At 38.8% G+C, this 25863-nt stretch overlaps 1 protein-coding gene across 3 annotated transcripts in view; it reads left to right on the forward strand.

The window, feature by feature from the left end:
• Positions 1-25863, forward strand: part of GALNT7 (polypeptide N-acetylgalactosaminyltransferase 7) — a 152728-nt gene that overhangs the window by 25690 nt on the left and 101175 nt on the right. Inside the window, exon 1 of one of the 3 annotated variants that reach the window (XM_078002723.1) lies at positions 10743-10772. The exons of the other annotated variants lie outside the window; for them this stretch is intronic. Within the exon in view, the coding sequence (XP_077858849.1) occupies positions 10758-10772 (15 nt within the window). The 5' untranslated portion in view covers positions 10743-10757. Of the gene's footprint in view, positions 1-10742; positions 10773-25863 lie in introns of those variants that run through there. 3 annotated transcript variants of the gene reach the window in all.

Consider the following 25863-nt stretch of genomic DNA (forward strand, 5'->3'; position numbering starts at 1 on the left):
AACATATTTCTTCTCTAGGAACACTAGATCCTGAAGGTAATCTCTCAAAGTAAGAGCAGAGTTGTCCTTACCTGGCTAATCTCCTTGGACAATCTGTAATTACTGTCAAGAACTTCTGTTCTTTTCCATGCTTACAGTGAATCAGATAAGATGATGACTTCTATGAGACAGGTAAAGGAATTTACACTTGGTTTACTCAGATGCATAGTCTCTTAGTGAAGACACTAGATCTAGCATGTGGGATTTAATAGTGAGGAAAGAGAGTGCACACACATATCACTATGTGGTTTCTATTAACAATTTAAAACCTAAAACTAAAACATGCCTCTTATTAATATTATACAGTCAAAAGAATAACTGCCTTCAAGTTAACATGGACATGACTAATAACTTCAGCTGCTTACTTTACTTGCTTTCAGATGTGGATGAGATCCTTACTCTCAAATTCCCTAAATTAATAGGGGGAAAAAATCTAACAATTGGACAATACAAAATTACATAACAATTTTCTAGTTCGTATTTTAATAGAGAAGAGAATTTTAAGTTGGAATTTTTTTTTTTCTTTTTTGAGACACAGTCTCTCTGTCACCTAGGCTGGAGTGCAGTGGCGCAGTCTTGGCTCGCTGCAACCTCCACCTCCTGGGTTCAAGCCATTCTCTTGCCTCAGCCTCCCAAGTAGCTGGGATTACAGGTGCCCACCACCATACCCGGCTAATTTTTGTATTTTTAGTAGAGTCGGGGTTTTGCTATGTTGGCCAGGCTGGTCTCAAACTCCTGACCTCTGGTGATCTACCCGCCTCAACCTCCCAAAGTGCTGGGATTACAGGCGTGAGCCACCACGCCCGGCCCAGAATGTATTTTAAGCTGTTTAAAATGGAAGCATTTTATATATTCTAAAAGACCTTCTAAAAAGAACTTGGAATTTGGAGCAGGGATAAGGCACTGTTATTTGGTAACGTGAAGGTTTTTTTTCTTCAACTTTTAAGTTCCAGGGTACATGTGAAGGATGCGTAGGTTTGTTATATAGGTACATGTGTGCCATGGTGGTTTGCTGCACAGATCAACCCATCACCTAGGTATTAAGCCCAGCATTCATTAGCTATTCTTCCTGATGCTTTCCCTGCCCCTACAGACAGGTCCCATTGTGTGTTGTTACCACTGTGTGTCCATGTGTTCTCATCATTCAGCTCCCACTTATAAGTGACAACATGCAGTGTTTGGTTTTCTGGGTAACATGAAGATTATTGTCATGAAAACAGGTTTGATGACTATAGTGCAATAGTGTAATAAGGGCCTAACGTCAGAGACAGTTGCACATTTGGATTTTTCTTTGCGTCCTAAATGTTATCTTTATTCCTGTTGCTTAAGGAGCCAGTTTAATGCATATAAAATTTGGGTTCTTTGCCCAGACACCCAGAGGTACATTTGATAGGTACATGTTTCAGAGAAGGTGAAAATTTTAGACTCTCTCTCTCTTTTTTTTTTTTTTTGACAGGTAAACAGAAGGAACTATCATTTGGGATTGTCAGGATGTGGGTAGTAGATATCTAATTCCATGAATGCCTTCTCTGTGCAAGTTCTGGAAAGTAACCTCAGAGTTCCAGACTCATCACTGAGATTATTTTTCTTTCTTAAGCAAAATAGTGATGCTCTGCAGGATTTCTACAACTGAAGTTTTTTAAAAGATAAATTTATATTGCATTAAGAGGGTAGTATTTAGAGCTATGTTCTCTTAAAAAGAGTAAAGAAATTTCATGTATATGAAGGAAAAGAAAGCATGGGGATAAGTTTTATACACCCTAGAGTGGACTTTTATGATAAAAAGTAATTTACTTGTTAATCAACTTAATTCAGCAATGGGAAAAAGATCTTTCTCTTCTTTCTGAAATCCTACACAGTAAAGGGATGAAAATGGTTATACTACTGGTAATCAGAGATGTTCCTGTTTTGTTTTGATGCATAGATTCCATAGTACCTAGTGTTGTTGGATATTAAGAAAAGCTCTAATCGCTGTTCTTGTTTGAATTGCACAGGGAGCAATGTAAACACATGCAGTGGAGGTGGAGATGTGCTGTCGTCTACTTCTGCTCTAACTTAAGCAGCCACATCTCACTCAGGGTCATCCCAAAGCCCAGACCCAGGGATGTCCAGGCTGTGGTTGGAGAGAAGTGGGGGGATAAACATGTGGGGTTCAGTAATGGGAGGAGGATGGGCTTTGGGACCAGAAGGTTGTGAATTTGAGTTCTGGTCCATCCTCTTGGCAGCTGGGTGGATTAGGGTGGTGAATTAGCTGAGTGAATTACTTCACAGATCACAGCCTCACTTTCCTGGTTTGTAAAATGCAGATTGTGCCCCTCTTCTAGGGCTGCCATGAGGGCAGGTAGGGAGGCCAGGAATTAAAACCTGTAAACCATGCATTACACTGCATTTAAACCCCTGCAAGGGTGATGCAGCTAGTTTTACTTGATTTTACCTGGATCCCCTCCCCTCCCCTCCCCTCCCCTGCCCTCCCCTCCCCTCCCCTGCCCTCCCCTCCCCTCCCCTCCCCTCCCCTCCGCAGTCTCACTCTGTGGCCCAGGCTGGAGTGCAGTGGCGCGATCTTGGCTCACTGCAAGCTCTGCCTCCTGGGTTCACGCCATTCTCCCGCCTCAGCCTCGCGAGTAGCTGGGACTACAGGCGCCCGCCACTACGCCCGGTTAATTTTTTTTTTTTTTTTTTGTAGTTTTAGTAGAGACACGGTTTCACCGTGTAGGCCAGGATGGTCTCGATCTTCTGACCTCGTGATCTGCCCGCCTCGGCCTCCCAAAGTGCTGAGATTACAGGCGTGAGCCACTGCCCCCGGCCTGGATTGTTTCTTTAGTGAAGAAAAGACTGGGGAGAAGGGCACTTCTCAAATAAAGCAATGTCAACAGCCTCTCATATAGTTAATACATCTCTATGTGGCCCTTCCCAGAGTGTCCTTCTGTGAGGAGATCCATTACAAATACAAAAAATTCCTGTGGCCAGATAAGTTCTATGACCAGATAAGTTTGGCAAAAGCTGTTTGTTATACCTGCCTCTTAAAGACTCACAAGCCTGAAAAGTCCTGAAGGAATTTATTTAGCTTCCTCTAACCCAGAGTTTCACAAACTTATATGAAAACAAAATATTTATTTAGTATGACAACCTATTGGCATCAATTCATGTGTTATTTCAGTAAATGTTTGAGGACTTGCTGTGTGCCACAGACACCATCACGGGCTGCTTCAGGGAGGGCTAGGGGAGGGAGAGAGAGATGAGTAAAAAGATTGAAATAATGGTTCCAGATCATGAGGGATACACTGAATATAATAAATCAGTGTAGGTATTCTGGGTGAGACGTGAGACCTATTTTAGATCAGATGGTCATAAAAGGCCTCTTGAAGAGGTGATGTTTGAGCTGGAATCTGAATAATTCAAGTTAACTGGCCTTGCAAAAATCTTGGAGGGCAGAACCTTCTATGCAGAGATAAAAGCAAGGGAATTAGTGTTCTTGACAGCACACTTTGAGGAAAGCTGTTCCAATAAGAGCAAAGAGCATATATAAGAAGTATTTCAGTCAAATTTTTGTGTACAGAATATGTAGTAAATCTTTATGGAGCATTATGTGCTAGATGCTGTGTGCCAGACACAGAGATGACAGTTACATTTAAAGGGTAGAGTAGTTCGGAGAAGAAAGACATCTAGGGGACTGAGTGATAAGTTGCATGGTAAAGTTAGCATGTTGTAGTGGCGAGGTTAGAGCTAGACTGCCCAAGTTCATGTCCGAGATCTACCACTTACTTTATAACCTTGGGCAAGCCACTGACCTCTGCATGTGAATATTAGGGACATTCCTAGTCCCTCTGTCAGCGGATTGTTAGTATATGCAGAGTTGTTAGGACAGTGCCTGGAACATAAGGACCACATGCTAAAATTGAAGATGATGATGTTAGAGGTATTCCTGTCATAAACATCATCATTGTTACAGTTGTCATCACTGTAATCTTTTAGTGCCATGGTCCAGCTCAGATGCCTGAGTCTTCATGCCCTCCTACTGGGCCACAGGTTTACCCATCAGTGTCTTACACATGATCACCCACACCACGTAGGCACTATTCTTACCCAGCAAAGAGATTAAAACTTGCTTCATCTGTTTTCTACCCAATTTAACTTTGTTAACCACCCTCTTAAAAAGAAGTTTCTTGAGGATTTATCTCTGGTTGTCTTTTAGTTTGGGCGGGGGTGGTGGTTGGTGGGTGGTGATAGTTGGTAACGGGGTTGAGGTAGGATGGAACAAATCAGAATCTGCAATGAACCACTTGCTGGATAATTAGGGTAGATGAGAACCACAGTACTGTAATAAAAATAGATTATCATAACGATGACCCTAAGGTGCTAAAAGATGCACCATGTTCCTTCTGAGTCAACAAAAGTTAAAGTCTTCCTGGAATAGTTTTAGTACATTATTGATTTCTAATTCTTAGAAAATTGGCAATCCATGTATAGAATAAGGAAGTCTCCATTGCTGCAAGTATTCATAACCTGAAGAACCCATTCCCTAACCATTTTAGATAAATAAAAGATTTTTATAAAGCTAAAGCAATTATTAAAATTCTGTTTGTGCATGGAAGAAGCCATTTAGCTAACCAATTATATATCTAACTTCTGTAACAGCACTTTGGAATTAATCTAATTGCATCCTATTGAAAGTCAGTCACCTTTTGCAACATGACAATTTTATGCCAAGAGAATGAAAATGTCAGGTCTTTCCATTACAGAGAGTCACATTTTCCCTTGACTGTTTAAGGCAGAAAGAAAGCGACTCAGATTAATCTGTTTAGAACTATTTTCAGTTATCTGTATATGTCATACACGCTGTCATGTTCTAAGACCACTTTGTTCTTGGATACTGCTTTCCAAAATCTATAGGATTCTACTCTTAAAAAAAAAAAAAAAAGAATATCTTGCTTGACATATCATTTTATTCTGGGGGAGCCTAATTAGCACACTAATATCAGAGAGCTGACAACCTCCTCCATGTTATTTTAGGATTCCATGTGCAAGACCATATTATTCTAGTTATTTGAATGGCACATATTCTCCACAGCTTGCTAACAGCAGTTTTGTCTTTTAAAATTTATGTGTTTCCAGTGTTTAGGGTATGCTAAGGAGTAGGAGGAGAATGTGTAATCATAAAGAATGTTGCAGCAAATATATTTTGCAAGATACAGCCATTTCCATTTTTTGTAGTACAAAGATCCTATAATCCTGAAATTTTATATTGTAGATTGTGTTATGTGCTGCTTTTTATTTCAGTGAGACGAAAGTAATATTCTGAATGAGAAAAGGATTAGAGTAGCATTTCTCAAATACCAGTTTTGAACCTAAGTTTAAAATAGAGAGATTTATCACTGAAAAGATTAAGAGAAAAGAAAGAAAGAACATTTATGGAATAGCTACTGTGTGCTAGGGATTACACTAGGTATTTTCATAGAGGTATTTAATTCTTACAATAAACCTTCAAGATCTGTGAGATTTATTCATCACAAATAAATTTGTTCAGATTAAGTATGTGGTCTAGCGATTTTGTAAATTACTGTTTTTCACTTTGCATTTAACATTCATGTAATTCCAAGCCAGTATTTTGAACCTACTTTTAACAATTACATAAGACCTTTTAGAATGAATTTTGTATTTATCTTTTTTCTCCTGATTTTCTGGCCTTCATTTTTCTGCGAAATATTTTTAAAATAGTGTTTTACTGTATGTTTTTAGATAAGCCACCTTATGTCATTATCTATATAAGGTGTGGTTATTAAATGAATTTAATAAATCAACTAGTCACACAGGTAAGAAATGGTAGGTCCAAATATATAAACCTAAATATGATAAATATCCAAGCATTTGCAGTTCTCATTGCACCTTGCTGCCTTATGCCTTGCTTCCTTATGGAGGTAAAAATAAAGAAAAAAATTTAAGTGCTTTGAAAGGGTTCACAGCTATTTGTATAACTAGAATATAATCTATTTTGAGCAAAGAGAATTGGGTTATATGCTATTTCTAGACTGAGCCAAACCAGTAAGTCATTTTCAGTTTACAGGATTCAATTCAACATTGTATTAACATTAATGAAAATGCCAACTCCCATTCAGAGCAGATGAGCAACAGGTGATATCAGAGAGGACATCTTAGAAAAAGCACCTTTTTTTCTAGTCACTGCTGATTGTGTCCTATACTCTTCTGTGTTAATTAGCTTGGAGCGCCTCAATAATGCTTTGGCCAGGTTGCCCAGAACCCTGCAAACATCTTCTCATCATCCCTCATGTTGTGGGCTTTCCTTAATAGGAAGGCAGATAACTTCAGACCTTTATGTCTCTTAGATTTTAAAGTTTTGAAAAAGTGACAGTCTTTTTGTCAATAGATGCCTGGGTCTTATACTTCTGAAAAGAGGAAAATCTATCCAAAAGAAAACACAATAGATTCTGATTTTATGAACTGTTCATTAGGAAGTCTGGTTTTGCTTAAGACAACTGTACTGGTCTAGAAGTTCATAGTATTTATTGATTTTTCTTCTTTCTGATGATCATTATTGCTATTTTGTAGCAATATTGATATTGTATAAGTTGTTTTCATTTTGCCAAAGGGAAATGCTTCTGTATTCTTAAAAACTGAGAATCAAACAGTATTTAAAGTAATTTTTCTGGTTTATCCCCAGTGCCTGCCATATGGCATAGCTCTAAAGAAGTTTACTCAGGTATCAAGGGTGAATGAAAATTCTCTGAAAGAGAAGTACAAATTATTGCGGGTCCAACTCTTTACCATACATTATGAAAGGCAGAGAAACTACGACCACCTAAACTTGTAGGACACTGTAGGGAGAAGAGCCTATGAAGTTGATTTTTAATGTAGGTCTGCAGTGGCCATGGAGCTGAGAAATCATTGAAAAGGGGAGGAGGAGGAGGGATCTGTCTTCCTAACTTTGGTAATACTATTGTCTTTTCTTAGATAACCCTCTTGGATAACCCTCTTCACTCCTTTCTACCTCCTCAATCCTTATCTAGCTGTCAGTCTAGTTCAAATCCTGCCTCCTCTAGGAAGCCTTATCTGCTCACTCCAACTCAAACTGATTTCTGTACCTGGCCGTTGACAGCATTTGTTTGACCATACCACCTGACCCTTAAGACTGCCTGGTGTTTTCTAATAAAAGCTATCATTTTTCTGAATATAGACTATTTGCTTGCTTTTATTTCTCAGCAGCTCCATGAGATACATACTATCATTGTCCCAAATTTATATTGTCTTTCTCTCCCTTCACATGTATTAATATTTGCTTTATGTATTTAGGTGTGCTAATGTTAAGTGCATATATATTTACAATTATTCTGTTGATGAACTGTCTCCTATACCACTATATAATGACCTTCTTTGTCTCATTTTACAGTACTTAACTTACAGTATATTTTATCTGATACAAATATAGCTACCCTGAAAGTATAGCTCTCTTTTGATTTCCATTTGCATGGAATTTTTTTTTTTTTATTTCTTTACTTTCTGTCTATGTGTCCTTACAGGTGAAGCGAACTTTTTGTGGGCAGCAATAGTTAGGTCTTGTTTTTATTTTTTGGAGATGGAGTCTTGCTCTGTCGCCCAGGCTGGAGTGCAGTGGTGTGATCTGGGCTCACTACAAGCTCCTCCTTCCGGGTTTACGCCATTCTCCCGCCTCAGCCTCCCTAGTAGCTGGGACTACAGGCACCCACCACCCTGCCTGGCTAATTTTTTGTATTTTCAGTAGAGACGGAGTTTCACTGTGTTAGCCAGAATGGCCTCGATCTCCTGACCTTGTGATCCGCCCGCCTCGGCCTCCCAAAGTGCTGGGATTACAGGTATGAGCCACCGTGCCCGGCCAGGTCTTGTTTTTTTATCCATTCAACCACTGTATATTTTTTGAGTGGAGAATTTAATCCATTTACATTCAAGGTAATTATTGATAGGTAAGGACTTATTATTGCCATTATGTTCGCTACTTCCTGGTTGCTTTATAAATCCTTCATTCTGTTCTCTCTTGCTGTCTTTTTTATGATTAGGCGATTTTCTCTGCTGCTATGCCTTGATTCCTTATTATTTAAATTTTGAATATCTGCCATAGATTTTCTTTGTGGTTACCATTAGGTTTATATACAACATCATCTAGTTATAACAGGCTATTTTAAGTTGATAACAACTCAGATTGCGTTTAAAAACTACAGTTTTACTCCACTTTCTCCCACATTTTATGCTTTTGATGCCACAATTTATATTTTTATATTGTGTATCAACAAATTACATTGTAGCTATTATTATGTATATAGTTTATACTTTAACCTTCATACTAAAGTATAAGTGATTTATACACCACTATCACAGTATTATTCTGAATTTGACTGTGTACTTTTACCAGTAAGTTTATGCTTTCATATGTTTTCATATTACTAGTTAGCATCCTTTTCTTTCAGCTTGAAGAACACCCTTTACTGTTTTTTATAAGACAAGACTAGTGGTGCTTTTTTTTTTTTTTTTTTTTTTTTTTTTTTTTTTTTTGAGACGGAGTCTCGCTCTGTCGCCCGGGCTGGAGTGCAGTGGCGCGATCTTGGCTCACTGCAAGCTCCGCCTCCCGGGCTTACGCCATTCTCCTGCCTCAGCCTCCCGAGTAGCTGGGACCACAGGCGCCGCCACCTCGCCCGGCTAGTTTTTTGTATTTTTTTTTAGTAGAGACGGGGTTTCACCGTGTTCGCCAGGATGGTCTCGATCTCCTGACCACGTGATCCGCCCGTCTCGGCCTCCCAAAGTGCTGGGATTACAGGCTTGAGCCACCGCGCCCGGCCGACTAGTGGTGATTAACTCCCTCAGCTTTTGTTTGTCTGGGCAAGTCTTTTATCTCTCCTTAATTCTGAAGGACAGCTTAGCCAGCTACAGTATTCTTGGTTGGTGACTTTTTTCTCCTTCAGCACTTTGAATGTGTCATCTCACGCTTTCCTAGCCTGTAAGGTTTCTGCTGAGAAGTCTACTGCCAGTCTTTCTGGAACTCCCTTATATGTTATTTGCTTCTTTTCTCCTGCTTTCATGATCCTCTTTTTGTCTTTGATTTTTGACAGTTTGATTATAGTATGTCTTGGTGTAGTCTCGTTTAGATTGAATCTGAGTGTAGACTGTTGGCCTTCCTGTACCTGGATATTTATATCTTTTCCCAGATTTGGAAAGTTTTCTGCTTTTACTTCTTTAAATAAGCTCTCTGGGCCTTTGACTCTCTTCTTCAATTCAGTTCAAATATTTGCTGTTTTGATGCTGTCCCATAAATCCCAGAAACTTCCTTTGTTCCTTTTCTTTCTTTTTTCTCCTCTGTATATTTTCAAATAACCTGCCTTTAATGTTACAGATTTTTACTTCTGCTTTGAGCAGTTCTGCTGCCAATGCTCTCTATTGCGTTCTTCATTTAACTTATTGTATATTTCAGCTTCAGAATATTTGTTTGATTTTTAAAAGATACTTTCATTTTTTCTGTTAAGTTTCTCATTTTGATCATTTATTGTTTTCTTGACTTTACTGAATTATTTCTCTGCATTTAAGTTTCCTTAAAACAATTATTTTGAATTCTTTGTCAGACCGTTCATATATCTCCACTTTGGCAGGGGGCAGCTCCTGGGAGATTATTGTGTTCTTTTGGTGGTATTATGTCTCCTTGGTTTTTCATGTTTTTTGTTGCTTTATGTTAATAATCTGTGCACTTGAAGAAGTAAAGACTTATTCCAGTCTTTGCATACTGGGATTTTCTGGGGAAGCCTTTCACCAGTCAGCTCATCAAAAGATTCTGAGCAGGTCATCTGGTGTGGTCCTCTGGCAGACTTACTACTGGAGCCCTTGGACTTTGTGCCTGGATCAGCAGGTGGGTGGGCCTGGTACCTGGGTCTCTGGGTCTGTGGGGTTGGGCCTGGAGCCTTGGATCCCCATTGTATCTGTATGAGTAGGTCTGGAGCCCCTGTACTCAGGTTGATCTGAAGCCTGGGGCCACAGGGGCTGACTTGGTCCTGGGGTAGGTCTTCAGTGTGAGTCTGCAGAGGCTGACCACGTACTGGGATGGCCTGGTACCTGAGTCTGCAGGGTTGGTCCTGGAGCCTTGGTACATGGGGGCCAGCTTGGCAGCAGGGTCTGCTGGGCTAGGCCTGGACCTTGGGTCTGATGGAGCGTGGGGCAGCAAGGACTTTGTTCTTTGCTCTTGCTGTCTTTTTTTATGATTAGGTGGCTTTGTCTAGTGGTGTGCTTTGATTTTTTACTGCAGGGACCAGATTGGCACTGGGAAATCTTGAAGCCTGTGTCCTGAGGTGCCAGCCTGGTGACTCAGACCCAGTCCCATTGGACAGGTTAGCCAGCTGAATGACAGACCCAGCCCATTGTCATTGGTCTGGGTCTGAAGTCTGGGGCTGTGGTCTGAAGTCTGGGGCTGTGTAGGGCAACCTGGCTCTGGGATGGTCTGAAACCCGGGGTGGAACCTGGGGTCATAGAGGCTGGCCTGGTGCTGGGTGGGTACAGAGCCTATACCTGCAGAGGCAGACCTCATGACTAGGGCTTCAGGGCCAGCTTGGTAGCTTGGGTGGGCTTGAAGTCTGGGGCTAATGGGACTGTTGGGGTTGGTCTGGTGGTGGGGCAGGTCCAGAGACTGAGCCTGCCAGGCTGGCCTAGAGCCTGGGGCTGCAGGATCCTGCCTGGTTCTGGGAAAGACTTGGATGCTCAGTCCACAGGTAGGTACCATCCTGGAACCTGGAATCTGGAACCTCAGGGGCTGGCCTGGCACTGGGTGGGCCTGGAACCTGTATCTGCAGCCCAGAAGCAGGGTCTGCAGGTGCAAGCCTGATGACAGGCTGCAGGGGACAGCCTCATGCTGGCTTTTATTGAGGCAAGTTTCATTTTGCCAGCAGGTCCAAAGCAAAGTCTAGTGCTTATTTCTGTCTCCTTCCCCCATGCTGAGGATACCTCGCTTTAAGCTGTGGCGCCTGGGGTTGGGAGGGGGTGATGCAAGTGATGTGAAACTATCCTTCCTACCTTCTTCAGTGCTACATCCAGGTGCTATAATCTCTCACTTGGTTTCCTTCGTTCTTGTGAAAGGTGTTTTTCTATGTGGATGGTAGTTCACATTGATATGTCTCTTGGGTGGAGGTGATGTGTACTGGAAAGTCCTGTTCCTCCATTTCTTGGTATCTATCTCATATTGTCGCAGATTTACAGATGAAGAAATTGAAGTCAGCAAACTTGAATCTCTTGCCAAGGACACAAAACTATTTAGTAGAGCCAAGGTTCAAACTTCAGTCTTTGTGAATTCAGAGGTTACTTGCTTCCACTGTGCAGATGTGGAATCTCAAACTAGTCTTTAGATTCTGTGAGATTTTTCTTTCTCTGTTAAGTTCTAAGAAATGGGAAGTAGAAAAGAACAGTGATGGATGAGGGAGAACTGTCCTTGAGTCTGCACCCTCCACAGGAGTTTTGTTGCTGGGGAAGGTTGGGGAGGGGCTGTGGAGAGAGGGTCCTTAGTGCCCAGCTGAAAGTATTTCTCCCATTGGAGTGGTTCCAGATTCACCAAACTGCTGTGAAACTTGCAACCAAGGTGTGACACTACCCCTGACTGCAACTGTCTACCATTGCCAGGCCTTTGGAAACTGCTGCTTTTGCCACCAGGGCCTTTGTGCAAAAGGGCACTTTGCTTTTTGTCCCTGTGGCCGTCATCAGCTTCCCTTTGATAGCTCCTATCTATAACTGTTGGGGTTTACCATCCAAGAAGCAGACTCTCTATCAGCTGTCTTCACCTATGTTGTCTCATATGTTGCTGTGTGTCTGAGGTGTGATAATTTGTCATAGTTTCTTCACTTGTTTTTCATAGCTGTCTAATTTGTATTGTTTTGAGTACCAGGACTATGCAGTGGGCTCTAGAACTTTCTCCAAAGGGCATCTGTTGCCTTTTAACTGGGGCCGTTCTAGTGTGTGCTACCCAAGAATGCCCCTTTATATGCTTGTCAAAAATCTTAATTCAAAAATATATTTTTTGTGAAAAATAAAAAAAAGAATAAAATAATTACCACCCAAAGACAACTTGCTGAATTTGGTATATATTATTCCAACATTTTCTACATTTATGTATATATATTTACATAAAGAAAACATACTTTTTAAATAAAATGGCTTGTTTTGTACCTGTAGCTTAGTGTACTGACTTTCTCTTGAAACTATCTTTCATACCATTAAATATTTTCGTATCGTTTAGTAGTAAAATTGTTCAGCTAATCCTCTATTAAGTTGTTTCTCACCTCTCTGCTGTTGTAAACAGTTCTGTGGTAAGAGTTGATGTAGCTAATTATTTGTGCACATTCTTAAATATTATACTTTCCTCCCCTTTCTGGTTTATTTTTTAAGTAATATGTGTAAATGAGGGAAGTGACTAAGTTGCTCTCCCTACTGATCCACAGTGTCATGATTTCTTTAGGGTACATTTCTAGCATTTTAATTGTTGGATCAAAAAGTATGCAAAATTTTAAGTCATTTGCATTTTAGAAAGGTTATGTAAGTTTACTCTTTTACCAATAATGGAAAACCTTTGTGAACAATGGATATTTTCATTTCAGATTTTGTCAGCTTCAGAGGTGAAAAATGAATCTCATTGTTTTTGACTTATATTTTTAAATTGCTAGTGAAGTTGAACGTATTTTTTTATTTACAAATTGGTCATGTGGATATTTCTTCTTTTGTAAATTGCCTGTTTGTTTTTTCCTATTTTTTACCATGGATATGTTTATGTGTTCCTATTGATTTGTAAGAGTTCTCTAGGGGAGGGGACTTGGATTTAAGAATATTAACAATTTGGGTGTCATAAATATTAGTTACTCCCCCCAGTTGTTTTTGTTTTTATTTTATTTGTGATATTTTAAAATATTATTTAAGGTTACAGAAGATGTAAAAGCTAAAAATGAAAAGTATAATCGTGCTGTTTTCATATTTTCTACCTAACAGCATTAGAAAATGTATACTTCTTTATCTTTTTGTTTTAGCAATAGAAAATTTCTATGCACTTCTTGATAGAAAAGATGTGAATTTGACTTAGCCTTTCCCATTTGCCTCTTATCCTATTAATATTTGAGATTTTAAAAATTCTTGTTATTTACCCTTATGACTTGAAGTAACTCACCTAATTCTGTTTTGTATTCCATTATCATTCAGTGGCATCTCTTGACTCACTGCTTTATAAAATGAGAACATTAGCACCTTTATCCCTTCTTACCCCCTCCTCTGCACCCGCAGACTGAGCCCAGACTATTTCTAGGAGTTTCTCCTTCCTCCACAGTCTGCACAGGACAGGCTTTCATCTCCACTGCAGCTCTTTCAGCTGGTTCATCTCCCAGCTGGCTCATCTGCTTCCTGTCGTTCTAGCCCGTCTCTTCCCTGTTACAGGTTTTCCTCATTGTACCTCCGTCTTTTTATTTAAATGGTTCTCTAAAGATGAAAGGCAAATGTGCCTAGCCTGCCATCTTGAGCTGAACATTGTAGTGCTTTGGATGTATAGAAATTTAAAAATCTTTATGTGATGAAACCTGCAAGTGATTCCTTTTGGTTTCTACCTTTGATGCCATGTTTAGAAAGTCCTTCTCTAATTTAAGATTGTTTTCTGCGGTACTTTTGTGAATTACTTCTTACTTTGAAATCTTTGTTCATTTCTAGAATTAATTTTGGTGGGTAGAATGGTTTGGAGATTTATCTTTTGTTCAAATGTTTAGCCAACTACTCAGTATCATTTATTAAATAATACAAAGTTTTGAAGTACTGAATTCTTACATATATTTGTGCCTGTTGCTGAGCTTTGCTTCTTTAACCTGTCTCTGAGGCACACTGGTGCCAAACTTTTAATTATTGCCATTTCAGAATTTTAATATCTGGAAGGCAGAACTTCACCACCATCCTCCCACATCATCGTTCTTTATCAAAATATTCTTAGCTGATGTTGTATTCTCTCTTCCCTGCTGCAAAAGGAGAAGTTTGCCGTGGTATACACGTTTGAATGAGGCTGCCTTGGTCAGCCCACGTCTTAGCTCTTCTTCAGTATTTCTTTCCAGCTAGGCAGAGAGAGTAAAACGCCTGTGTAATACCAGTTCCCTGTTCCACCCGGGTTTTGTCTTCACTTGCTTTCAGGTCTAGGACTGGAAAATGCAGTACATGCCAATAATTCTAGTCTTCTCTGATCTGTGAACATATTCCTTCACTGACATTTGTGTAGTTACTTGGAGCCAAAAGGAAAATGGTCACTTAGCCAGATTTCACTCTCAATATTTCACGTCTCCTTCCGCTACCTGATACCTGCTAGTACCTCCCAGTCACCCAATCTGATCTCCCAATCTCTGGCATCTGACCCAGCCTCCATCACTGCCTCCCTCAGGAATGTGTAGATGGCCTTCAGGCCATTTCGTTAGGCTCCGTGTTTCCCACCCTTCCTGTCAGTCTGTCGTTGACCTGCCTGCCTGCCTGCCTTCCTGGGTGCCAGCACAGACAGTTTGTGATCTCAGGTGCGTTTGTGCTCAGGCAGAATTAGGCACCTAGCAATTTGAGAAATACTTATGGCTGGGTGCGGTGGCTGACGCCTCTAATCCCAACACTTTGGGAGGCCAAGGCAGGTGGATCACGAGGTCAGGAGTTCCAGACCAGCCTTACTAACATGGTGAAACCCGGTCTCTACTAAAAATACAAAAATTAGCTGGGCGTGGAGGTGCATGTCTGTAATCCCAGCTACTTAGGAGGCTGAGGCAGGAGAATCGCTTGAACCCGGGAGTCAGAGGTTGCAGTGAGCCTGAGATCGCGCCACTGCACTCCAGCCTGGGCAACAGAGTGACACTGTCTCAAAAAAAGAAAAGAAAAAGAAATACTTATTTAGTTATGCTTACCTCGAAACATTGCAACTTCAACATAACCGGCTCCAGCCAGAAGAATGAGTACTTGTTTCCTGGAGGGAAGGATGCCAAGAAACCTATGCTTCGGAGTCTCTGTGGGCACGGAGCCTGTGTTTGAGGCAGATGGAATTTCAACCGTCGGAAACTCACCGTCATTGACTCTTTCCTAAACATACTTAGAGCTAAATGAAAAATAGTCACCTTTGCACCTTTGCACAAATCTCTTATCAAAAGCCAGGGAGAACAGAAAATCCCATTTACTACTTTTTTATTTTCCTTTTTTTTTTTTTTGGAGACAGGGTCTTGCTCTGTTGCTCGGGCTGAAGTACGATGGCGCCATCTTGGCTCACTGCGCTGCCACCTCCCGAGTTCTAGCGATCCGCCTTCCTTGGCCTCCCAAGCAGCTGGGACTACAGGCTAAATTTTTTGTATTTTTGTAGACACGAGGTTTCACCATGTTGCCCAGGCTGGTCTCGAACTCTGGGCTCAAGCGATCCGCCCACCTCGGCCTCCCAGAGTACTAGGATTGCAGGGATGAGCCACCATGCCCAGCCTACTTTTTCCTTTTACATTTGCTGATTTTTGTCCCATCCTTCTTTTTGATCCTGCAACAAAAAATTAAAATGTTAAATATTAAATATCTTTTGTAGAAGATACTTTATTAAAATTCTATTTCAGTGCTATCCAGTAGAAAAATAAATGCAAGTAACATTTATAATTGTAAATTTTCTAGTAGCCATATTAAAAATAGCTTTAAAAACCCAGGTGAAATTAATTTTAACATTTAAGCTAGTATATTCAAAAGAATGTATCAGCATGTAATCAATATTAAAATATATTGAGACGCCTTACATTCTTTTTTTTTTCATTTGATATCTGGTGTGTATTTTATACTTCTGGTACATCTCAATTTGGGCCAGCCACATCTCAAGTACTCAATAGCTACATATGAAATCACTTTACCTCCAAATTTTGAGTGATTTCACTAGTGTCTTTATATTGGAAATAACCACATCTAGAAGTTCTTAACTGGGGATGCATGTTCAGAATCACCTGGAAGCTTTTTCTAAGTATGCATTCCTGCCTGTACCCTCACTAGATCTGCTAAGGTAAAAATCTCTGCTCCGTGTGAGCCTGGGCATGTGTGTCTTGAGAAAGGTACATAGGTGATATTGACAAGTACATTTAATTAAAAACCACTAAGATGGTCCAGCTTCTCCGTTCTACCTATGACTAAACACGTCCTGTGTGATCAAACAGCGTTCCCACAGAGAGTAATGATACAGACCTCAGTCTTCCATTCGCAAATCTGGTGTCCTTTTTGCCTCATCATTTCTAACGTATAGGATAAGAATGTAGACTAATATACACAGATTTGTTCAATAACAAGAGTCAGCAGCAAAAGGGATTTTCAAGTTACTCTTTAATTGTCAGGAAATTAAATGTAAAATATCCTACCTGCACGTGTGTGCATGAGCACTTGCACATGCACACACACACATTATCAAATAGTCTTGTTAATTGACGTTTCATTGTGATGGGCATGACTGTGTAGATTTTATATGTATTTCCATTTTCTTGATACCTTTTAGACTCACCTCATAGAGTATATGTTTCTGAAACTGCTTTTAAAAATCTGTATCAAAATAGATACCAAGGGCTATTATAATTATTTTAGCATATCTCTGGACATCATGACGAAATACAAAAGTTCTTCAGCCTGTCAGTTTTCAAAGTGTCAACTCTGGATTTTTCAGGTTAAAATTTCATATCTTTAAACTAATAACAAGGCTGCCAGATATCAGCAGGCAGTGTGGTTGACTACTCTGTAATTTTATGGGAATTCTTTATAGGTGAGTCACAATGGCTTTCTTCTCTTTCACATAGTGCTGACAAGGACAGCACACGTGCTACACTGAAAGATAGTAAGTCTCAGAAAGGTCATCCAAAGGTAATTCGAGGATTATTTTTGATGAGTTGGAGATATGGAGAAAAATGTTTGCTCTTTAACACTTAATTTTGTATGAAGTGACCAAACTTAGATTATCCAGTTTTATTTCATGCAAGTGAATTTAACCATTAAATATGTTCATAGTTCTTTAATCCGTATCCTTATTAAAAATCAACTTAAGTCTACAAAAGTCACAAGTAATTAACAAGTCCTGTTAAATAAAATAATGGTATCCATAATAGCCTACAAATAACGACTAGAATTTTAAAAAAGCATTTTAAAGGTCCAAAATGTTTAAACAGGTTATTTAACAGTGATCAGGATGGTTATATTACACCCCCTTGAAGGAGGCTTCTATTTAGATTATCTAGACTGTCTTTGTACAAATGGAAAATTCAGAGAGATCCAAAAAGATGAAGGGATTAACTCCACTCACATAGAGATTCCCTTCCACTCTAGTTTGCCACTGTCTTCTGACTCACTTCAGTTGGCTTTTTTTTTTTTTTAAAATCAGCTATGATGACTTTCTTTTGCTAGAATGTAATAGCATGTTAAGGTGTAGTGATTTGCTCATAATAAAATGATTTAAAATATTTTGACATGTCTATTGGACATACCAATACAGCAGAACAAAGACAATAGCAGCATGACTTCAGTGCTTCTGAGTCCCCTGTGTGTTTCCTTCCGCGTGTCTACCACAGGGCATTAAAGAGCATGATCATTTCTTCAAAAATAGGTTCCTTCGAGCTGAGTACAAGATCCAAATTTTAAAAATACCTTTTGTGGAAAATACTAAAACTTGGAACCACAACTTTGTTTCTCTCTTTTAACATAATTGCTCACTTCATGAAAAAAAAAAATTCCCTTTGGACAAGTGGGTGTAATTGTATATGTAACGCACTGGGAAGTATGAGTTACTATTGATTAATTTGTATTAAATATCTGAGAAAAATGTATGTATTTTATTTGTAATTTTAAGTTGACGAGATGATAAATAGAAAACCCCTTATTTGGAGTTCCCTGATGTATTCTTAAGTGTTCAAGACCCTTAAAACAAAAAATAATGATTTCTTGTTTTACATTCTCCTCCTTTCTAGTGTTTTTTTTTTTTTCTTCTTATGTAGAACAGTGATTTTATTGTAGAATTAAAACTGATAAACCTGATCCCTCAGCTCTGTGCTATTTTGTTTACCCCATGAGGAGCTGCTCCACATAAACTTGAGAGTTTGTTAGAAGGTACCTTGTTCAGCACATTATCGGGTTTAAGCAATTGCCATTCAAAAGAGTGAAGAAGTCACTCCGGCAAGAAAAAAAAGAGTTGTTATTTCTATGCCAGTGTTTGTAGAACAATTGCCTGGTTAGGCAATTAGATAGTAGGGTTTAATACAATTGAGCTGTGATGTATAATATGAGTAGTTATACACTGTTTTATAAGAGTCTCGGATTGATATTTTTGTTATACTTTGCAGTCAAATAAAGGAGGCTGTTTGCACATATCCTGAAAACTGTGATTTGATAACTATACAGTGATTATTTCTTAGCAATTTTTGAAGGTCTGCTAACCAAAACACTATAATAAAATTCACTGTTATGAAATTAAAGATTAAATTACAAAAATACAACTGTTTAGATAAATATTTAAGCACTGACAGGCATACAGCACCTCAGTTCTCTTTGTTTGCTGGCCATTATGTTTTTACCAGCTTTAGTTTTAAAAATTCCATCTTTATCCTTGATTAAATTACATGAACATCCTTTCCTATTACTCCAAAGGATTCCTCATAATTTTTTTTTATGGCACCTTTGATTTTATACTGAGGGCTTTTAGATAGACTTAAATAGATTCTTCTACTGTATGTTTCTGAAATGTTGGCCCTTGTACTTTACTAACATACGTTTCACTTTATAAAGTTAATGTAAGGGTTTTTCAATGGCTTCTGGCAAACCTAAACAATCTCTGGTTTGCAAAAAGATCAAGATGCCTCTGGAAATAACACACAACCCAATGTTGTTATTATTTTTTGTAAGACCTAAGTAGAGAAGTGATCATTATACTGTGTATTCTTTAATCTTGATGTTTTTAAAGAAGTTTAAGTGTTGTGTCCTTTAAGCAATTAAGTTCAGTTCAAAAGACAGAATAATACAAAGCTCTTAAAAAAAAAATACCTTTAAGAGACCACATTGTGGTAAGTATTTCAGCCTCTGGATTTTGATAAACTAGAAGCTTTCTTTTGAGGAGTCATTAACTTGCGATTTGGCCCAGATCACTCTGTAAGGTCATGGTAGCTTCAGGCCCCTTATCTCTAACTAGCCTGCCCACTGGGGCAGAAAGTGTGTTCTGAGAGAAAGAGCAAGATCTCTGTGATTAAATTGAGTCCACAGGGGACTGAGAGCCCTAAGAAAACTCCAGATTTTAAGAAATCTGCACAGAGAAAAGGGACTGACAGATCCAGATGAGCCATGGGAACAGTGAGGTGCTTGGTGCATGTATATACTCTATAAGTTCTCAATAGAGCTGTTTCAACCACTAGTCCAAATTCAGCTTCTCAAGCCTGGTAGAATCAAATTTCTGGCACTTGGCAGCAGAGAGTTTACAGAATGTCTTGATGGAATCAAGTAGTAACCTGTCTTCCTTGCCTTCCTTTTGCTTCCAAATTTACGAATTGGATTTTTTTTTTTTTTTTTAATGCTCCTTCCAGCCCTAGTAGTGACAGCATTTTCCAAAATGTTACTCGAAACCTCTCAAATAGCAGAGGCAGTACCAACACATCCTGGCATCTAGCCTATGGTCGTGCTTCAGGAATACACTGACTGCCTCAGTGATGGCCACATGCCAGTTCTTATAGTCAAGTTGTGGCTTGGACACATGGACCCATTCCCATCTGTAATCCTATCATGATCCCCTACTTTCTTTCTTCCCTGCCAGAATCTAAGCTCCTAGAAGGTAAGCACAATGACTTTTAGCTCTTGTATTCCCATACCCATGTTGGCTAGAAACGTGGTGGATACACAAAGAAAGTTAGTGGAAAGAACTAATCCAACTATTCAAGAGGTTCTGAATACCCACTGGCCCCACCACCCTCTGCTCTTTCTTTTTTTTTTTTTTTTTTTTTGAGATGGAGTCTCGTTCTCTCGCCCAGGTTGGAGTGCAGTGGTATGATCTCAGCTCACTGCAACCTCCGTCTCCTGGATTCAAGTGATTCTCCTGCCTCTGCCTTCCAAGTAGCTGTGATTACAGGCATGTGGCACCATGCCTGGCTAATTTTTGTATTTTTAGTAGAGATGGGGTTTCACCGTGTTGCCCAAGCTGGTCTTGAACTCCTGACCTCAGGTGATCCGCCCGCCTTGGCCTCCCAAAGTGCTGGGATTACAGGCGTCAGCCACCAAGCCCAGCCTGCTCTTCTTTCAATGCACCCAAGTCCTGGGGAACCCAACTGAGGATCACAGCGGTGAGCTGGGGGAAGGCCCATTGTTGACCCTAAGACCTGGCCTGACTTGAGAAGTTTTAGGATGTGGAATTTCATCAGGCTCAAGAAATCCTTTCAAGGAGCATTCTGACAACAGAACCATATAAAATCCACGATTCTTTTTGTCAATTATTTTGAAACTGTTCTAGTAATTAAGATTGAGCTAGAAAATATGAACTACATTTTTACAAACACTCAGACCTTCAAAACTGGCTTTAAAAGGCCGGATGCAGTGGTTCACGCCCGTAATCCCAGCACCTTGGGAGGCCAAGGCGGCAGATTGCTTGAGCCCAGGAGTTGGAGACCAGCCTGGGCAACATGGCAAAACCCCTTCTCTATAAAAAAAAAAAAAAAAAAAAATCTGCCGGGTATGGCAGCGTAGGCCTGTGGTCCCAGCTACTTGGGAGGCTGAGGCAGGAGGATGGCTTGAGCCCGGAAAGTGGATGTTGCAGTGAGCTGAGATCACGCCCCTGCACTCCAGCCCAGGTGACATTTTTGTGCATTTTTAAACAATTTTCTACAAAAGAAAACCAAAATTACCTTGCACAGTTTTCTTATTTAATTGAACTTAATATTTCTAGTTTTTAAGATTCAACTCTTGGAATCTTCTACATTTCTTTGCCTAAGTAATAGGGGGTGGTTTATGTTTTTTGCCATTCATAATTTTTCTTAAACCTTTATACCCACATTTAGCCATGTGCACTTTAAGGCACACAGTGAAGATGAAATTTAATACACATCAAACTTCTGTGCAGACTTGGTGAGAAACAGATATTTTGCAGCCTGCTTTCACTCTGTGAGTCATTAAGGAGTGGGTTGATAAACTTGCATTTCAACTTTGCTTATAGAAGTTTGTGCCTATTGTAAGATACTCCCTCTAAAGCCAAAAGATAAAAAAATGCTAAGGGTACTGACAAGTGTTTATAAAATACAGTCATAAAGACATCAGGCTCCAGAGAATTCTCTGATTAAATTTCATAATAACTATAATTTCTCTGACTGAATCACTTTGTTAAATTTTGTCTTGGCTTCTGGAGACAGGGTAGGGAGACAGATTAAATTTCAATACCTTATGCTATTCATTGGGCTTGGGAGAGTTTCTTCAGCTAAATGGTAATAAAGATAGATTAGTGATTCTGGTTTATCCTCTAATCTTAGCATAGACAGTTTCTGTAGATTAGAAGTCATTTCATTTGTGAACAAAATACGGCTTCTGATATAAAAAGAAAAATGAATCTTATTAAATTTCCTAAGGCTTAGAAAAGATTGCTGGAATTTAGGAGTTGGGTAAATGGTTTTTCTTTAACTACTACTCTAATTGAATAAATGTGAGAAGATTTTCTGAAAAGCTAAAAAGCTCTTAAAGTAAATTTGAGAGGATTTTTTAAATTATGGAGAACAAGATAGTATCGCCCTTACCTCAAATTCTCCCTCAATATTTTGTTTCCTTTGCTTTGGAAACAGCATCCAAGCAAGGCCACTGAGAAGGGTGTGTGGGGGTGGGTGTTTTATGGACAGTTGTTTGAAGGAAATTATGCACATGTACCTAAAAAGAGAAACTCAAGCAAGTGTCCTAGCCACTTAGATTTCCTGTTTCTTTAAGGTAAGCATTGCTCTTCACATTGTGTTGACTGTATAATGATTGATAGTGTCCAGTACAAATAATAATAGTAAAATAGAATTTCTGCTTAGAGTTTGTGATAAATATCAAAATATCTTAGTGATAAGCACATGTATTCTTTTACATTTTGTCAGTTGCCCAGTGCTTCCATTCATTCATCACTTGTTTATTTTATTCAACCAGCATTTATTGATCCTCTGCTGGTTCTGGGTTTCCTGATCCATACTGTGCTAGATGCTTGGTATGCAAAGATAAATGAGTCATGGTCTCTCCCCCAAAGCACCCACCAACTACCAAATTCTTGGTCATTTTAGTTGTTTTCTTTTTTCTTTAAATTTTTTTCAATAGGTTTTTGAGAACAGGTGGTGTTTGTTTATATGAATAAGTTCTTTAGTGGTGATTTCCAAAATTTTGGTTCACCCATTGTCTGAGCAATGTCACTGTACCCAATGTGTAGTCTTTTATCCCTCTCCTCCCTCCCAGTCTTTCCCCTGAGTCCTCAAAGTCCATTATATCATTATTATGGCTTTGTGTCCTCTTAGCTTAGCTCTCACTTATGAGTGAGAACATACGATGTTTGGCTTTCCATTCCTGAGTTACGTCACTTACTTACCCTTCAATTGCATCCAGGTTGCTGCAAATGCCATTATTTCATTCCTTTTTATGGCTGAGTAGTATTCCCTGGTGTGTATACACACACCACGTTTTCTTTATCCACTCGTTGATTGATGGGCATTTGGGCTGGTTCCATGTTTTCACAATTGCGAATTGTGCTGCTATAAACACGTGTGCAGGTATCTTTTTCTATAATGAATTCTTTTCCTCTGAGTACATACCCAGGCATAGAATTGCTAGATCAAATGGTCGATCTACTTTTAGTTCTTTAAGGAATCTCCACACTGTTTTCCATAGTGGTTGTACTAGTTTACATTCCCACCAACAGTGTAAAAGTGTTCCCTTTTCACCACATCCATGTCAATATCTATTATTTTTTGGTTTTTTGATTATGGTAATTCTTGTAGGAATAAGGTGGTATCACATTGTGCTTTTGATTTACATTTCCCTCATAATTAGTGATATTGAGCATTTTTTCATATTTTTTTTGGCCATTTGTATATCTTCTTTTGAGAATTGTCTGTTTGTGTCCTTAGCCTACTTTTTAATGGGATTGTTTGTTTTTTTCTTGCTGATTTGTGTGAGTTCCTTGTAGATTCTGGATATTAGTCCTTTGTTGGATGTATAGATTGTGAAGATTTTCTCCCACTCTGGGTTGTCTGTTTACTCTGATAATTATTTCTTTTGCTATGCAGAAGCTTTTTAGTTCCATTAAGTCCTGTGTATTTATCTTTGTTTTTGTTGCATTTGCTTTTGGGTCCTTAGTCATGAAGTCTTTGCCTAACAAAGCTATTGTCTAGAAAGTTTTCCCAGGGTTATCTTCTAGAATTTTTATGGTTTTGGGTCTTAGATTGAAGTCTTTGATGTATCTTGAGCTGATTTTTGTTTAAGGTGAGAGATGAGAAACCAGCTTCATTCTTCTACATGTGACTTGCCAGTTAGCACCATTTGTTGAATACGGTGCCCTTTCCCCACTTTATGTTTTTGTTTGCTTTGTTGAAGATCAGTTGACTATAAGTATTTGGCTTTATTTCTGGGTTTTCTATTCTGTTCTATTGTTCTGTATGCCTATTTTTATACCAGTACCATGCTGTTTTGGTGACTGTGATCTCATGGTATAGTTTGAAGTTGGGAAATGTAATACCTCCAGATTTGTTCTTTTGCTTAGTCTTGAATTGGCTATGTGGGCTCTTTTTTGGTTTCATTTCTTTTCATAAATATTCTTTCAGGAGATGTACTAGGTGCTGGAGTTACAGCAGAAGAAAGACAGGAATAGTTTCTTCCCTTATGGAGTTATTCTCTAGCCTAGAAATAAAAGTCAACGTGAATAAAATGGAGAAGCAATCAATGCTGAGCTGAATTTTTCAAATAGAGTAGAGCTATTAATCATATTAGGTCAGAGATGTAATTCTTTGGTGAGAGACTAATTAATAAATGAAATAAAATTAGAAGTTTTTTTGAGACTAATTGAAATTATGGAACAACCAATAGAATAAAACTACATTCTAAAATTGTAGTTTCTAGAGTCAGACTTAGAACATTCCTTAATTAGCTTAGCATTTGATTTATAGAGAACTTTAATATTTCAATAGTATTATCTATCAAATAGTTAATGAACTATTTTAACTTTCTTTGAGAAAGTTAAAAAGCAGATTATTTCCAGTTTTAACATTTGGCTCTGACTCAAATTTTGGTTAAGTTTTGCTGTCACATCTAGACTTTGTTACATAAGCAAAGATTTAAATTAATTACAGTTACTTCAGTGGGATATATAATTCAGATTTATTCCACTTCACCCATTCTTTAATTACTACTGTTCAGAGATTGTTCTTGTGAGAGATACACTATTTCAGCATGACTCCAAACAGGGACCAGAAACCTTAATAACAAAGTAAACATTTTAAAAGCATACAAAATACAAGTCCGAATTAGATTCAAAAGACATAAAATTAAGCTATTGGATGCTGTAGTTTCTCAGCACTGGTGTGACTGTCTGTCCCTGCTTCATGATAGAACCGGGAACCATAACAGTTCACTGAGTCATGCTAGGCCATGGTATCAGTGCGTGCTTGGCAGACCCTCAGTAAACCTTTGTGTGAGTGGGGGCATTTGTTTCATGGTGATGATCTCTACATTAATAATCTATACCCCATATTTATGCTTGGTATTGGTTTGTTTTAAAATATGATTTTTAATTTTATTTTCATATTATTATTATTTTTTGAGTTGGTGTCTCTCTCTGACCCCCAGGCTGGAGTGCAATGGCGTGATCTCAGCTTACTGCAACCTCTACCTCTTGGGTTCTAGCGATTCTCCTGCCTCAGTCTCCTAAGTAGCTAGGATTACAGGCACCCACCACCATGCCCAGCTAATTTTTGTATTTTCAGTAGAGACAGGGTTTCGCCATGTTGGCCAGGCTGGTCTCGAGCTCCAAAGTCAGCTATTCTTTAAAAATTATGCTTTTGAAACAATGAAGATTTAGCCATTCTAAACACTTCTTTAGAAACTTTATGCCTGTCCTTCCTTAATCTATTATATTTAGATCGAACTTTTGTATAAAATGCTCTCCCACACATGATCTCATTTGATCTTCTTGACAGCTCTATGACGATATTGGACACTTACTATTATTTTATCAATGAGTTAACTGCTATTTATCTGTGATTATATAGCTAATTAATGGAAGACATTAGCTGTAAACTGGGATTTGTGACTCCCACTTTACAGCTGAGCTCAATCCTTTCCATCATTGATCTGCAGTGATGTTTTAAATAAAATGACTACTAAGGTTAGGGTATCAGACTGCTAGTTTCTGCCAATGGATCATTTTTGCCAATAATAGGATAATTTTTTTTCACAGTAAAAATCATCCTTAAAAAAAAAAAATCCATCCTAGCCTCAGCAGTTCTCTACATCAATTCTAGGAAACACTTGTACTTAGGTGGAGCTTCCTAAAGACCAGCAATCTTTTTAACAAAAGATGAGCCTTTCGAAAGCTGCTTGATAAGTGAATGCAAGAATTATAACCATTGATACGCACTGTAGTCATCAAAAAGTCAAATCACACAGTCTGCTCTGCATACGACTCCATTCATTGCCTTTTAAATGCAATAAACTTCCCCTCCCTTTTTCATACCATATCCTGCCTTTTTCTAACCTGTATTAATTATTTAATACATATGGTGAATAAATTAAGTGATAGTTTTTTTAATTAGCAAGATTTCTCAGCCTGAGTTATATCTGTATTTCACTTTG

The sequence above is a fragment of the Macaca mulatta genome, chromosome 5 (assembly GCF_049350105.2).
Source record: "Macaca mulatta isolate MMU2019108-1 chromosome 5, T2T-MMU8v2.0, whole genome shotgun sequence".
In the NCBI taxonomy this organism is placed as follows: domain Eukaryota; kingdom Metazoa; phylum Chordata; class Mammalia; order Primates; family Cercopithecidae; genus Macaca; species Macaca mulatta.